This window comes from Theropithecus gelada, chromosome 16 (assembly GCF_003255815.1).
Source record: "Theropithecus gelada isolate Dixy chromosome 16, Tgel_1.0, whole genome shotgun sequence".
NCBI classification, from domain to species: Eukaryota; Metazoa; Chordata; class Mammalia; order Primates; family Cercopithecidae; genus Theropithecus; species Theropithecus gelada.
In genome coordinates, this window is record NC_037684.1 from 69,067,994 (window position 1) to 69,085,079 (window position 17,086).

At 44.8% G+C, this 17,086-nt stretch overlaps 1 protein-coding gene across 2 annotated transcripts in view; it reads left to right on the top strand.

Moving 5' to 3' along the window:
• The window catches only part of MYOCD (myocardin), a 101,830-nt gene that overhangs the window by 65,759 nt on the left and 18,985 nt on the right, over positions 1-17,086 (top strand). For both annotated transcript variants that reach the window (XM_025363625.1, XM_025363626.1), the window contains exons 6-9: positions 2,681-2,856; positions 5,771-5,896; positions 10,790-11,043; positions 12,183-12,336. In XM_025363625.1, coding sequence (XP_025219410.1) covers positions 2,681-2,856; positions 5,771-5,896; positions 10,790-11,043; positions 12,183-12,336 — 710 coding nt within the window. The remainder of the gene's footprint in view (positions 1-2,680; positions 2,857-5,770; positions 5,897-10,789; positions 11,044-12,182; positions 12,337-17,086) is intronic.

A 17,086-nucleotide genomic window follows, 5' to 3' on the forward strand; every position in this document is an offset into this window, starting at 1 on the left:
CTAGTTCAGTCCCGAAATAACTGGGTGGACCAGACCTTACAATGTGTTCATTTATTAAAAAGAAACGAGAAGGCTGGGTGCAGTGGCTCACACCTGTAATCCCAGCACTTTAGGAGGCCGAGGTGGGTGGGTCACTTGAGGTCAGGAGTTCAAGACCAGCCTGGCCAACATGGTGAAACCCTGTCTCCACTAAAAATACACAAATGAGCTGGGTGTGGTGGCACATGCCTGTAGTCCCAGCTACTTAGGAGGCTGAGGCCAGAGAATCACTTAAACCTGGGAGGCGGAGGTTTCAGTGAGTCGAGATCACGCCACTGCACTCCAGCCTGGGTGATAGAGCAAGACTCCGTCTCAAAAAAAAAAAAAAAAAAAAGAAAGAAATGAGAAAACGTGCCCCTTTCCTGAACTATTAGGAAGTCTAACCAAGTTGGCTGTTTTTGCTATTGCTGCCACTGCTAGGTGAACTCCTCATCCAACTGCTATTGTTATTATTTGCTCTCTCTCCACTCAAAACAATGGAAGTTGGGTTTTCGGAGGATAACAGGAGAAACCCCTCTCTCTTCCTTCTCTTAACGTCTCTACCCACATGTTAGAATATGTAGAAAATGTTGCAATTTGGTTAATTTCCTCTAATGTGTACACACCTGGGATATGATACCCTGTGTGGAGACAGGAGGGGTCTTTGTCACGAGAAGTATCAGATCAGAGAAGGTTCACATGGATTTAGACTGAAGGAAGTGGGCAGGGGAGGTAAGATGGCGAAGCTCTCAGACAGAGGGTCCCGCTGGGCAGAGAAGACTGGCTGCCCTGAGAGTCTAATGAAGTCACATGCAGGGTCTCTGACAATGTGAATGGCACTGGCCCAGCCAGGGCACGTGCCATGTGGATCCTAAGAAAATACAGTGACTTCTGGAATGTGGAACAGTTAACCCCCTAACCCCCACCCACCCACCTACCTACTGCCTGCCTACCTGACCCTCAGTAATACGCATCATCCCCCGTTTTGTTTTGTTTTGTTTTGTTTTGTTTTGTTTTGAGACAGGGTCTTGCTCTGTCACCCAGGCTGGAGTGCAGTGGCGTGATCTCGGCTCACTGCAAACTCTGCCTCCCGGGTTCAAGCGATTCTCCTGCCTCAGCCTCCCGAGTAGCTGGGATTACAGGCGCCTGTCACCGTGCCTGGCTAATTTTTTTTATTTTTAGTAGAGACGGGGTTTCACCACGTTGGCCAGGCTGGTCTCAAATTCCTGACCTCAGGATCCACCTGCCTTGGCCTCCCAAAGTGCTGGGATTACAGGCATGAGCCACTGTGTGCAGCCACATTAGGCATTTTTCTAAGGTATGAGTTTCTATGATGAACATGTGTGACTTTTATATTCATGGAAAAGCAGTAATGACTTTTATAAATAATCCATGGAGCAAAAATGCTCAGCCCCAAACCATTCCCAGTTAGCAGGCCGCCCCGGGCCTGTGACTGGAGTTTCCCCCTGCCCTGTCCTTGCACGGCCTCCTTCCTGATGTGACACTTGAATGCCTGTGAGAGGGCCTGTGACAGATGCCAGCAGTGGTGGCGATGACAAGCCCAAAGCCACATTTGTTCCATTACTTCCAGCTCCTCGTTGCCTTTCCAATCCCTGCAGTGAGAGCTCCTTTCTCTTATCTGCACAAGACAAGAGTCAAAAGTTCTTGTCGGGGCGATTGCAGAATATCGGGCTGGAAAACTTCCTGATAATACCTAAATTCCTTTAGCAGAGCAGTCCCTGGAATGGGGTCAGGAGAGCTATGTGGCTTCAGTACATTGTGTACTGTGCAGCTGGATAATAAACCAGATGAAATGTGGCAAATAAAAACGTAAGGGACATATAAGGATGTCATTCTAGTCCCATCTGGTGTGATAACCCCTCTCCCACACCAATTTTTCTGTTCCCTTTGCAAAACCATGCAGGCTGCTGAGGAAGAGTCCCTGCTTGTGTGAGCCATTGAGGAGTTCCAAAATAGACACAAAGATACGAGGAATACAAAGAAATTCCAAATAATGAAAAATAAGGATCAAGCTGAAGTTTCTGAGACACATTTATGGCTTTTGTAAACAGTCATGCACTCGTTGAATGGCTCTTCGGGACACGGTGGTGACATTAGCTAATTCTGACATTTAGGAATTTAAACTCAGTAGCTGTCCTCGCTTATCCTTATGAACAAAGTTTGCTAAACGTTGTGTGCTGTGTGCCCCGCTTTATGTTTGAAGATGATGCAAACGGCAGGCTGTCATCTCGATTCCGTTTCTCATGGTAAAACCCAAGGGACATGGGCGCATGCTCCCACCACATTTTCCTCTGGCCTCATTCTGCACCCAGCATTCCCTGTTCTTTCCTTCTCCTTCCCCAGTTTAGTTTCAAAAACATATGGGTTCCCATAGAAAACGGGAAGATGTGCAGAAACCTGAGAATAAAGTTTAACGAATGATGACAGACCTTTGATAGAGCACTCTTTCCTACACGCCAAACAAACCACTTTTTTATAAACACAATAATTTAAAGTACAGCTTCACTCTTACCTAAACTTAAAACAAACTGGAGAGAGAGAGGGGTGTATTTTTAATAGAAGTGACACATTGAAGCGTTTCTAAAAAAGCTCTTTGACTCTCCTAAGCCACTCACTGAGTTCCTGGATTTCACCCCCTCAGGTAACCAGGTGAGTTTCTCCAAATCCACGGATGCTTTTGCTTTTGAAGAGGACAGCAGCAGTGATGGGCTTTCTCCGGATCAGACTCGAAGTGAAGACCCCCAAAACTCAGCGGGATCCCCGCCAGACGATAAAGCCTCAGAGACCCCTTCGACAGGTTCTCTGGGGACAAACCAGGTAAAAAACAACAACAAAAAAAAAGTAAAACAGCATCTCGGTGTATTATCGTTTCACAGTCTTAAAATCTGTTACAGCTGGTTTTGCTTAGAGAACCCGGAGATGTCCCTGGCTGCCACGGCATTTCGATGCCCCTTCTCACTCTGTTCAGCACAGGCCTCTGTGTGGGGTGACAAAAGCTCCAGAAAACGCTGAAAGAGAACTTCCAGAACTACATCCTTTAACTTATCCATTAAAGCATCTGCTCTGCCAAGCAGATACTTTTAATCTCCATTTTTATGGACAAAGTAGCTAAGGCTCAGTGATATTGGATGACTGGCCAACAATCTCCCAGCTAGAAAGTGCCAGAGCCGGGACTGATTCAAAGTTCACCATCTCTCTGTGCACTGAGGACTCGCTACAGGGCTCTGGGGAGTGCAGAGAAGGAAACGCTGGCTCTCGCCAAGGCAGGGAGGCCCACGTTGCTTCTACTCTTAGCAGGTTTCTACCTAGCAAGCTGAGCAAAATTCAGCCCCAACCCAACCGTAGCATTCACCTCTTTCTGGACAAATCTACAAACCCTTGAGCATGAGGAACGTGTATTGAGAATACTCTTAAAGCACATTTATAAAGAATAATGATTATGGGCCGGGCGCGGTGGCTCACGCCTGTAACCTCAGCACTTTGGGAGGCCGAGGTGAGCGGATCACCTGAGGTCAGGAGATCGAGACCAGCCTGGCCAACAAGGTGAAACCCCATCTCTACTAAAAATACAAAAATTAGCCAGGCATGGGGGTGCACGCCTGTAATCCCAGCTACTCAGGAGGCTGAGGCAGGAGAATCATTTGAACCCGGGAGACGGAGGTTGCAGTGAGCCAAGATCATGCCACGGCACTCCAGCCTGGGCCACGAGAGAGAAACTCCGTCTCAAAGGAAAACAAAAAAGAATGATGATGATTATGAACAACAGCTCCAGCCACATATTAAGTGCTCATTCTGGGCCCGGGGCAGTGCCAAGTGCTTCGCAAAATTTCCTCATTTGAAATCAGAGACCTCTCCAAGTAGGTATCATCGAGGTTGATTCTGACAGAGGAGGAACTAAAACTCTGTGAGGCCGAGCAACTGGGTGGGCTCTAGAAATACGGCGGAGTGCCAGCCACGCTGGGGAAATCCAGCCAGAGGGTATTCATGGAGCCCCTAAGAGAAATGCCCGCGGGCGTCCACATATGAGGGGAAGGAGATGCGTAAGTGTGGAAGCCAGATGTGAGCTCTTCCAATTCTGCCTCTATCCGGAGAGTCCTTCAGACCCGCAGTCCCTTCTCTTTAGGAAGGATTTACCCCTCCTGGCCTCATGTAAATTGTGCAATGAACTGAAATTAGATATATTTGAAAGCTGGGGTTTTTTTTTTTCCCTCCCCACTGAAAAGTACCATACAGATATTAGGGACAGTTAAAATAATTATCATTCAGTGCCTCGTTTCCCAAAACCATGCCAGTTACTGTTTATCGTCATGCCTATCTTCACCCCATCAGAGCAAACCTAACGCTGCCAAGGAGAAAAAGTGAAATGGGAGGAAAAAAGGGAGGCATGGAAAGCTGAGCTGAGTTATTCGTGTGTTTATTGTGCAAGAGTTTATAATCAAAGCATTTTTTCCTTCCCCTGCAAGCCACAGTTGGTCTTTGCAGCCAAATTTCTTTGATAACATCAAACGGTATATCAGATCATTTGTACACATTATTCTGACAGTAAATTCCTCAGCTTCTGATTTAAGAATGGTTTGAGGAAAAGGCAAGTTCTTTTCTGCTTCACCTTAGGAGAGGGAAAAAAGAGAACAAGCACCTAACAATGCCAGGCAAGATGCGAAAGTCGTTGTATGTCATTTCTCCCGGCATTCATGTTTGACAGATGAGGACCCTGAGGCTCCAAGAGAAAAGAATCCTTCAGGCCTTTGACAGGTGCCAGGAAGGGCTCAGGGAAGAACTGCAAAGCTCATTCCTAACCCCCGCATGGAGAGATCATGGGCAGCCCTGGCTCCATTTTGTCAGAGTTGAAACACAAGAATGTAGGAGAGAAAGAGAAAATAATTTTTCCCTTTACAGACTCTGCCTCTGATAAAGGTTTCTTATGTCTTTATACACATGCATACGTACACACACACACTCACATATGTATACACACAAAACCACATGTACATATACATGCCTGTGTGCACGCATGTATTCACATATGTGCATACACATACACGAGACATGTGCACATATATACACATGTATATACCTAACATATGCACACATATATGCACACACATGCACAGAAGCATGCATGCACATGCACACATGCATGCACATATACACACTCAGACACACACTTGGACATACACACACACACACTTGCACACACTTGCACACACTTGCACACACACACTTTCCCTTTCTCTGCTAACATTCTTTTCCTCTACCTTGTTCATTGTCCTACTTTCCCCCCACATTCCTACACCCACTCTTCCCTGCTGCTTTCTTTTTCAATTGCATTATCAAGACAGGTGGACCTTGTCACAGACAGGTGGAATGCTCACACAGAGAGACCAGATGTCCCAGTTTGCCTAGAACAGACCAGTTTTATACCTGTCTTTGGAATCGTTACTTAGAATGATTCCCTTTCTCTCTCAAAAGTGTTCTCAGCTGGATAACAAGCATATATATATACTCACACACACACACATATACACACACACATACATATACACACACACACGTATACATATATACACACATATATGTATGTGACTCCTCCCCCTGGGAAGGTAGGCTGATGTTTACTCGGGTAAGAAGCTAGGATGAAAGCAGCAGAGGTGTATGTTCACGGACTCTGACATTTCTGTGTCACACAACTTATTCCTGTAGCTTCCTAATATCCGTAACATTTGGATTTCAGGATCTTGCTTCTGGCTCAGAAAACGACAGAAATGACTCAGCCTCCCAGCCCAGCCACCAGTCAGATGCGGGGAAGCAGGGGCTTGGCCCCCCCAGCACCCCCATAGCCGTGCATGCTGCTGTAAAGGTACGATCGCACCAGCCTCGGAGCCCCGCCTGAACGCGCGGCTCACGGAGCCAACTTGAAGCACAGCTTTCTGAGTTAGGTCTGACAACACGAGGAGAGTTACACGGAGGACCGTGCAGAGGTTCGGCTCACTGGGAGGGTCACAAAACAGGAGATGGGAAATGGGTCACCAGTGTATATGGACCAAGATTTCATTATCCGTGCAGCACAGCAGAGGCCACCTCTGCCGTGGAGAAAGCTGTGGATTTGCATTTCTTTGGGATCACAGCTTAGCCAGCATGTTTCCAAAGATTTCGTAAGCTCACCCTTGAGGTAGATACAACTGATTGTAAAGCAGGATTTGCAAGTTTCGTAAAACAGGTATACAGCCGTTGAATTTTATGCAAGGGAAGTATCCCTGAAAAGCTTGCATAAAGTAACATTTACATCATTCAGGCCAGTCTTCCGATGGAAATAAACACGGAATTTCATTCACAGTAGGCAGGTAGTTAGACTCATTATAGCAAATGTTTCGTTTTCTCAGCATTATCTTTTTGTTAATTTTTATTTTTATTTCAATAGTTTTGGGGGTGCAGGTGATTTTTGGTTACATGGGTAAGTTCTTTAGTAGTGATTTCTCTTTTTTTTCTTTTCTTTTCCTTTTTTTTTTTTTTTTGAGACAGAGTTTCTCTCTGTTGCCTAGGCTGGAATACAGTGGCACGATCTTAGCTCACTACAAGCTCCGCCTCCCAGGTTCAAGTGATTCTCCTGCCTCAGTCTCCTGAGTATCTGGGACTACAGGCACCAGCCACCATGCCCAGCTAATTTTTTTGTGTTTTTAGTAGAGACGGGGTTTCACCGTGTTAGCCAGGATGGTCTCCAACTCCTGACCTCGTGATCCGCCCGCCTCGGCCTCCCAAAGTGCGGGGATTACAGGCGTGAGCCACCACACCTGGCCCTTTAGTGGTGATTTCTGAGATTTTAGTGCACCCATCACCTGAGCAGTGTACACTGTAGGCAATATGTAATCTTTTATCCCTCACCCCACTCCCAATCTTCTCCCAGTCCCCAGATTCCATTACATAATCTTATGCCTCTGCATCCTCATAGCTTAGCTCCCACTTATAAGTGAGAACACATGATATTTAGTTTTTCATTCCTGAGTTACTTCACTTAGAATAATGGCCTGCAGCTCCATCCAAATTGCTGCAAAAGACATTATTTCGTTCTTTCTTATGGCTGAGTAGCATTCCATGTTGTATATGTACTACATTTTCTTTATCCACTTGTTGATTGATGGGCACTTAAGTTGGGTCCATATCTTTGTACTTGCGAATTGTGCTTCTATAAACACCAGCGTCGTATCTCACAGTACACAGGCTGCTCTCTCTTCAGTTAACTGGATGCCTGGTAATCATGTGGCCTTCTTCATAATGTTTTATCCCAAATCACTTTTTTTTTTTTCTTTTGAGACGGAGTTTCACTCTTGTTGCCCAGGCTGGAGTGCAATGGTGCGATCTCAGCTCATCGCAACCTCCACCTCCCGGGTTCAAGTGATTCTCCTGCCTCAGCCTCCCCAGTAGCTGGGATTACAGGTGCTCACCACCATGCCTGGCTAATTTTGTATTTTTAGTAAAGACAGGGTTTCTCCATGTTGGTCAGGCTGGTCTTGAACTCCTGGCCTTAGGTGATCGGACTGCCTCGGCCTCCCAAAGTGCTGGGATTACAGGCGTAAGCCACTGTGCCTGGCCTCTCTCAAATAACTTCTGACTGATTTGGGAACACGTTTTCTCAGCTCGAGTGCCACCACTTAATGAATGTTAAAATGACTCATGGGATTTAAGAAAGATGGTAAATTGAAGTAAAAATCAACGATATAGTAATAGTTTTATGGTCTAATGGATGATAGACACTTCAGTTTCTCAGTAAGGCTCCCCCACCGAACCACAAGAGCTTAAACCCATCTGAAAATTCACTCAGCTCAACAGGTTTGAAATTATGTGACTATCAATGCATTTTGTTCATTGCAGGGGAAGGAGGAGGAGATGAGTCCCATTATTTCTAAAGCTGAGTATAAAGAGAAATGTTATTCATATTTCTATCGCAGTATTTAAATTTTGCATAATTCAAATTAGCAGCCGGGCCCGGTGGCTCACACCTGTAATCCCAGCACTTTGGGAGGCCGAGTTGGGCGGATCACCTGAGGTCATGAGTTCGAGACCAGCCTGGCCAACATGGTGAAACCTCGTCTCTACCAAAAAATGTAAAAATTAGCCAAACGTGGTGGTGCGTGCCTGTAGTCCCAGCTATTCGGGAGGCTGAGGCAGGAGAATCGAATGGCTTGAACCCGGGAGGCGGTAGTGGCAGTGACCCGAGATCGCAATCACTGCACTCTAGCCTGGTCGACAGAGCGAGACTCTGTCTCAAAACAAAACAAAACAAAACAATTCGCAAAGCCTTCAACCTCACTGTAGTAGAAAGTATGATAGAAGCCCAGGAGATGAACAGATCACTTTCAATGAAAAGGGCGATTCTTACAGACACCCAGCTGGTCCCGGCAGGCTGGCTATTTGTAGAAGAGCCATCATTTTTTTCTGCTTGGTCAACAAACACACACAACCTTAGTATGCCCTGGGCTCGAAAAGTGAATAGTAGTAGTAGCCTTTACCCCACACTATCCAGAGTAAATGATCCGATTTCAGTACCTTCTGGAATGTGCTAAGGCAACACAGAGAAAAAAAGCTCCTGGACCCCCGACTTAGCTGCAGGACCCTGCCAGGGCTGCAGCTCCCATCCTTCCCAGACAAGGCAAGCCCTAGAATGAGGTGACAACAGCAGCTGATCTGGAGCAAGCCAGGGCAGAGCTGGTTTCGGGAGCCCTGCAGAAACTCTCCAAGGACAGAAGACTGATTAATTAACTAGAATGCTAATCGATTAGTAAGCAGGGAGAAACGGAGCCACCAAACACACAGAAATACTTGTGCTCATTATTCATTAGTCGCCAGGAAGAAGTCTCTTTGGAAAACAAAAGAGCCTTTGGGGGTGCACTGCGCTGAGTCCAAGCGAGTTGTAAGCTCCTTTGGGTAAGGTCACATTCAGATGTGTAGTTTGTGGTTGAAGTGGAGAAGCTGCCAAGTCAGAATATCCCTGCCAGCTGTTCAGGAGCCCCCTCTTCTGGACACCGGTGGTAACACACTTTTCTTCCAATGTTCCCCCAAATCCTTGATCACTTGAGGTCATGACATCCATGTTCTTCATTTCAACCTTCTGTAATAAAGTCAGGGTTTGAAAATTCCGTTTTTTTGTTTTTTTGGTTTTTTTTGAGGGGGAGTCTCGCTCTGTCACCCAGACTGGAGCGTAGTGGCGCAGTCTTGGCTTACTGCAACCTCCGCCTCCTGGGTTCAAACTATTCTCCTGCCTCAGCCTCCCAAGTAGCTGAGACTACAGGCATCCACCACCATGCCCAGCTAATTGTTTCTATTTTTACCAGAGATAGGGTTTCACCATGTTGACCAGGCTGGTCTTGAACTCGTAACCTCAAGTGATCCGCCCACCTCCACCTCCCAAAGTGCTGGGATTACAGGCGTGAGCACCGCGCCCAGCCTGAAAATTACTTTTTTTAAACCTGATAACAGGATGGACCCATTCCTTCCTAAATACAAAAGTCTTTTATTTCAGGAGCAGGTTATAGACACAATTACCTGCTCATTGACTACCTGTTATTATTTCAATATTATCTTTTATAGTCTTTATACCGATTCGTGAGAGAAAAAGTAAAGAATATTTTCTCCAACTTGCAGATGAGGAAACTGAGATGAATTAAAGTTAAGTGATTGTACCACTTTCAAATATGTGTCTTATCTTCCAAGACTATACCCTTAACTTCCTGATTCAGTGTGTCCGAATCATGCAATACATGCTTTGGGTTCCGACTCTGGGAAGTGTTCCAGTAGGTGGATAACCCTTCCCATAATAAGTAAAGTATCCTTATTTCAAAAGGTGTTGCTTCCTGATCTTTCATCGGTATTTGGCAGGCAGGCGAGAGGGTGTTAAGCAGGCAGATAGGCAGGGTTTATCTTACTTTCAGTCCAAAGCAACAAATAACCACATTCTAGACTTTCAAAGAAAATCTTAGTTTCATCTAAGTTTATGTCATTAATAAGTCAACTTATTAAGTGTTTAACTAAAGGTGACTGCCCATATGCATATGAACATTCTTTTGTTGTTGTTGCTGTTGTTTTGTTTTGTTTTGAGATGGAGTTTCGCTCTTGTTGCCCAGGCTGGGGTGTAGTGGCGCGATCTCATCTCACTGCAACCTCTGCCTCTCGGGTTCAAGCAATTCTCCTGCCTCAGTTTCCTGAGTAGCTGGGATTACAGGCACCCGCCACCACGCCCAGCTAATTTTTGTATTTTTAGTAGAGATGGGGTTTCACCATGTTGGTCAGGCTGGTCTTTAACTCATGACCTCAAGTGATCCACCCGCCTCGTCCTCCCAAAGTGTTGGCATTCCCGGTGTGAGCCATCGCGCCCAGCCACAAAAGAACTTTCTACAAATAGTCTTAAGATCAGAAGACTTTGTTAGGCCATCAGTTGGTTTTAGGTTAGGAGAATGCATTCATTGAAACACAGGATTACATTTTGCTGTACTCCAGAAAAGAAAAATTCTGGAGCTGCTTCTAAGATTCAACTTTCCCTGTCTAAGGAGTGTCCTTCCAGTGTGATACATTTGCAGTGAATTTGTTCATTAGCAACGTTAGTGTTCTAGGAGCTCTTTGTACATCATGCCTTTGCTATATTGTATTTCTGAGGTTCAAGAATGGCCATCAGACAAAACTGCCTCACAATGTGTCCATGATGCAAAGTCATTCTCAGTCATGGCCTAAAGCACATGCCATTTCCTCATCCTCTTTGCAGTCCAAATCCTTGGGTGACAGTAAGAACCGCCACAAAAAGCCCAAGGACCCCAAGCCAAAGGTGAAGAAGCTTAAATATCACCAGTACATTCCCCCAGACCAGAAGGCAGAGAAGTCCCCTCCACCTATGGACTCAGCCTACGCTCGGCTGCTACAGCAACAGCAGCTGTTCCTGCAGCTCCAAATCCTCAGCCAGCAGCAGCAGCAGCAGCAACACCGATTCAGCTACCCAGGGATGCACCAAGCTCAGCTTAAGTAAGTCCAGCAAGCCTGGGAGAGTGGCTGTGGGCAGAGGTTGAGAAGGCTGTCTGTTAATATCTCTCTGATGTACATGGGGCCAGCACCATGGGGCCTAGCAAGTCCTGTATTGCACCATTTCCTCATCCAGTATGTTTGGAAGGTGATTCAATTTAGAAACTATGCACACCTTTTCAGAGCCATAAGACTGGGAGGAAGCGAATACAGGGCCCTCTTTATCTGCAGATGTATGCCAAACCCTCAGTGGATACCTAAAACCTCAGATAGTACTGAACTCTACGTATAGTGTATTTTTCTTAGGCATACATATCTATGATAAGGTTTCATTTATAAATTAGGCACAGTGAGAGATTAACAATAATAGCTAGCAACAACATAGAACAATTATAGCAAGATACTACAATAAAAAGTATGTGGATGTGGTAGTTTCTCTCTCAAAATAACTTATTGTACTGTACACATCTATTTTGAACTACAGTTGACCTCAGGTAACTGAAATCTTGTAAAGTGAAACCGCCAATAAGGGGTGGACGACTATAAATCAGTGCCCTTGGTAAGAGGCCCCTTTGGGAAAAAGGAAAGGATTAGCACTTTCAAATTGGACTGTGGAATGTCTAAGAATGTGATATTGGAATTATGAGCAATTCCGATACACTTCTGCTTTTGGAAAGAACATTGCTGAGCAGCGGAGAGACACTCTCAAAGATTGACTCCTGAGCCCAGGTTGTGTGACCACATTGCTACGTCACCTTTTAAATGGTCAATATCCCTACACGTAAAGTTGAGGTATGGACTCCTCCTGTCATCCTCAGACTATGCTAGCAATTACGCCAAGCGCTAAACACAATCAAGCTTCACCAGGTGGGTTTGGCCTCCCCAGGACAGAGCAGCAGCTGAATCACAGGTGGATGTGTGCCACAGTCCCCACCACTCCCTCTTACCTCCCTAAACAAAGTTCAGATGTCACACACCACTTGCCATCTAGCCGGCCCTGTTGTTTTTCCTCACCCTGCTGCCTTCTGCTGGTTTATTATGTGCCTGACCCTTGCAGGCCATCACTTTGGGATCCGATCTAAACGCAAGTTATACCACCAATATTTGATTGTACCTGAAGTGCCTCTTTGTTTGTCTTTTAGAGAACCAAATGAACAGATGGTCAGAAATCCAAGCTCTTCTTCAACGCCACTGAGCAATACCCCCTTGTCTCCTGTCAAGAACAGTTTTTCTGGACAAACTGGTGTCTCTTCTTTCAAACCCGGCCCACTCCCACCTAACCTGGATGATCTGAAGGTATAGGATTTTGCATGAGTTTCTTTCTTTTTTTAAACAAATACAACAGTACGTTGTTAACAGCACCACGACCAACTGGTATCTGGAGTAAGAGAGTGGGAGGGAAAGAAGACTATAGGAAACGCTGAAGGAGGTGGTAGAATTTATCCTGCTGTGGTTGAACACCCCAGTTGACTAGCCCATTTTACGCAGCCGTAACAGGATACCGGAAACTGGGAAATTTGTGAAGAAAAGGAATTAATTTCTCACAGTTCTAGGGCTGAGAAGTCCAAGGACATGGCACCAGTATCTGGTGAATGCCACCCCATGGTAAAAGGGCAGATGGTGGAAGGGCAAGAGCATTTGAGATAGAGGGAAAAGACAAATGTTATGCTTATTTTACCATAGTAAAAAAATAATTTTTAAGTAGGCTATTTCTAGATAAGAGTAAGACAGGAGACAAGTAAGACAGGACATGCCTTAGTCACAGAGAAACATGATCCAGATATGAGAGTGCCATCTGTCAGACCCCTCAAAACCCACTTTTGGGAGGCTGAGGCAGGTGGATCCCTCTAGATACACATGCTCAGAAGCATTGGCTGGTGAGAGTTATAATAATTAGTGTAGGTATAAAGAGATGATGATGATGACGATGGTGCCTATCAATTTTTTTTTTCTTTTTTTGAGATGGAGTCTTGCTCTGTCATCCAAGCTGGAGTGCAGTGGCACAGTCTCGGCTCACTGCAAGCTCTGCCTCTCGGGTTCAAGCAATTCTTCTGCCTCGGCTTCCCTAGTAGCTGGGACTACAGGTGCCTACCACCACACCTGGCTAATTTTTGTGTTTTTAGTAGAGACAGGGTTTCACCAAGTTGGCCAGGCTGGTCTTGAACTCCTGACCTCAGGTGATTCACCAGCCTTGGCCTCACAAAGTCCTGGGATTACAGGCATGAGCCACCCTGCCCAGCCCCTACCAATTTGTATTTTTTAATATGAGCCATCCGTCATTTATTCTGTGTAGATTTGCTTTAATTTTCACCCCACAAGATAAGTTTTGTCTCCCCAGTTTAAAAAGTGAAAATAAAACCAGAATCATAGCGCCGGCGCAGTGGCTCACGCCTGTAATCCCAGCACTTTGGGAGGCTGAGGCGGGCGGATCACAAGGTCAGGAGATTGAGACCATCCTGGCTAACAAGGTGAAACCCCGTCTCTACTAAAAATACAAAAAAAAATTAGCCGGGCATGGTGGCAGGCGCCTGTAGTTCCAGCTACTCAGGAGGCTGAGGCAGGAGAATGGTGTGAACCCAGGAGGTGGAGCTTGCAGTGAGCGGAGATCACGCCACTGCACTCCAGCCTGGGGGACAGAGCGACACTCCGTCTCAACNCGGGCATGGTGGCAGGCGCCTGTAGTTCCAGCTACTCAGGAGGCTGAGGCAGGAGAATGGTGTGAACCCAGGAGGTGGAGCTTGCAGTGAGCGGAGATCACGCCACTGCACTCCAGCCTGGGGGACAGAGCGAGACTCCGTCTCAAAAAAAAAAAAAAAAAAAAAAAAAAAACCCAGAATCATAAAGAGGTCAAATGATAGGCAATTTAACCAGCTTATGAATGACAGAACTGAGGCTTGAAGCTAAGTAACTTATTTCAAGGGCTTTGCTATTGTATAAGAGACGAGTGGAAAGAGAGAGATGGGCAGGAGAGAACGTGGCTGGACTTGACCACTCACTGTGTGTATGGGGAGAGGCGCCGTCTGAGTCCTGGGAGAGTGACATCAGTGACAGAAAGAGGGAGAGTAGAATGAGGAGTTGATATGAAGGGACAGTGGCAAGTTCGTTCAGTTCGGGAAAGTCAAGTCTCAGGGACCAGCAGGACAACCGAGAGAAAAGACATCCATTTCCGTCAGTAAGAATTAGCCAGGCTGTGTTGTCAGGGGTGGGAAAAGAAATTTCAGAAGCATGTGTAATGTGTGGAGCATTGAACCTAGAAGGGTGAATGTGACTGACAAAGAACAAAATGGAAAGAGTCAGAAGGAAGGGGAGAAGAGGAATGAAGGAGACATATGATGCAGCCACAATTGGGGAAAGGAAGAAATAAGAGGGATGGATGAAGGTGACCCCCCCCAAATAGTAATCAGCAAGGTCATATAATGAGGTGACATTTGCAAGCAATTTTCACGTTTTGCTACATAAAAGGAAAAGAACACTGAGAGAAAAGTCTTTGACTTCTTTTTGAAAAGTTCATGGCTATATGTGACAGTATGTGGATAATTTTTTGTGTCCTATTAAAAAAAAAAAATTGGCCAGGCATGGTGACTCACGCCTATAATCCCAGCACTTTGGGAGGCCAAGGTAGGCAGATCATGAAGTCAAGAGATCAAGACCAGCCTGACCAACATGGTGAAACCCCATCTCTACTAAAAATACAAAAATTAGCAGGGCGTGGTGGCAGGCACCTGTAGTCCCAGCTACTTGGGAGGCTGAGGCAGGAGAATGGCGTGAACCCGGGAGGCGGAGGTTGCAGTGAGCCAAGATTACGCCACTGCACTCCAGCCTGGCGACAGAGCGAGACTCCATCTCAAAAAAAAAAAATTGGAGAGAGAGAGAGCATACCAGAGAGACGGAGAGAGACAGAGAGAGAGAGAGAGAGAGACTGAAAGTTTAAAAAACTGGGAGAATATCTTATTGATATTAAGAAATAATGATTCATATTTTAAGGTGTGATAATGTTATTGTATCTATGGTTTTTTAAGAGTACTTATCTTTTAGAGCTAGAGACCAAATTATTTGGATGAAATTATATGATTTGCTTCAAAATAATTCAGGAAAGGTAGGATAAGTGGGTTGGAGTATAAAATAAACAAGATTGGACATGAGTGATAATTGTTGAAGTTTGTTGATGAGTAGATAGGGTTCATTAGACTTTTCTATCTACTTTTGTGTATGTTTCAATTTTTCCATAATAGGTTTGAAAGTTATTAATGATTAAAACACCAGTGAATGTAGGAAAAAGGTGTATTCAAACCTTTGTCCTGAACAAGCCCATACAGTGTAATATTCTGAAGTTTAAGGTAAATTAAACTCAACCGTATTCATTTTATTTTAGAATATGAGCCACATTATTTAATAATGTAGTTAAATTATTCAGTGCCAAGATAGATTCTAAAAATAAATGTAGAACTCATCAATTTTAAGTAATTCAAAATTAAAACAATAATGAGATGCCATTTTGTACTTTTTCAAACCAGCAAATCTAAAAGATAATGATAAAACAATTCCAGCAAGACTGTAGGGTGAATAACTAAATAATTGCTAATGTAAGTTAATTCAATCCTTTCTGATAACTTTTAACTGATTATAAAGTAACATATATTGACTGTCGAAATATGATAGTATGTAGAAAAGTCAACAGTATTTTAAAAAATAATTAAGACTCACAGAAAGCAGATTATATTTCCTTCTAGGTTTAAAATGCATATAAACATTTTGTTTTAAAATAATTGTCTTGAAAAAATGATGTGTACATAAATTACTGGCATACTTCTTTTCTTAACACATCACGAACATTTTTCATAACTGTTAATATTCAATAAATTTTTTATTTTTAATAGCAGTATATCACTTCACCACCTAGTTAACATTCCACTGCTGGACACTTAACTAGCCACCAGATTTTGGCTATTCAAACTGTGATTTCAGTCCGGGCGCAGTGGCTCACGCCTGTAATCCTAGCAGTTTGGGAGGCCAAGGTGGGCAGATCACTTGAGGTCAGGTGTTCAAAACCAGCTTGGCCAACATGGTGAAACCCCATCTCTACTAAAAATACAAACAATTAGCCGGGTGTGGTAGTGCACACCTGTAATCCCAGCTACTCAGGAGGCTGAGGCAGGGGAATTGCTTGAACCCGGGAGGTGGAGGTTGCAGGGAGCTGAGATCGTGCCACTGCACTCCAGCCTGGGTGACAGAGCGAGACTCTGTCTCAAAACCTATATCTATATACACGTGAATTAACATAATAATATTAGTAAAACTTTATATTGCACGAACACTTGCCAGGCACTATTCCAAGTGCTATATATATATGATTTCATTGACCTTTGTGCCTACATTTGTTAGTTTCTCTGATTATTTCCTCAGGCTAGAATAAAATTCCTGAATGAAATATATTAATATTGTCTAAAGTTTTTGATATATATTGTAAAATTTCTGCCCTGAACGTTTGTGTCAGTCTGTTCCCAGAAGCGGCCCTTCTCAAGCAATCATGTGTGAACTGAATCACCCGGGCTCTTGGTAGCAATGCAGATTCTGATTCAGGTTTGCGGAGGGGCCCAAGATTCTGCATTTCCAACTAGCTCCCAGGCGATGCTGATGCTGTTTGTCTAAGGGCCATACTTTGAATAGCAATGTAGTAAAGAGCTTTTCAAAAATGTTGTAATTGGGGGTGGGGCGCTGTGGCTCACGCCTGTAATCCCAGCACTTTGGGAGGCTGAGGTGAGTGGATCATCTAAGGTCAGGAGTTCCAGATCAGCCTGGCCAACATGGTGAAACCCCATCTCTACTTAAAATACAAAAATTAGCGCAGTGTGGTGGTGCGCACCTGTAATCCCAGCTACTTGGGAGGCTGAGGCGGGAGAATTGCTTGAACCCAGGAGGTGGAGGTTGCAGTGAGCCAAGATCACGCCACTGCACTCCAGCCTGGCCAACAGAGCAAGAGTCCGCCTGAAAAAAAAATTAATTTTAATTTTTGCTGCTACTTAACTAACACAAACTCTTATTCATT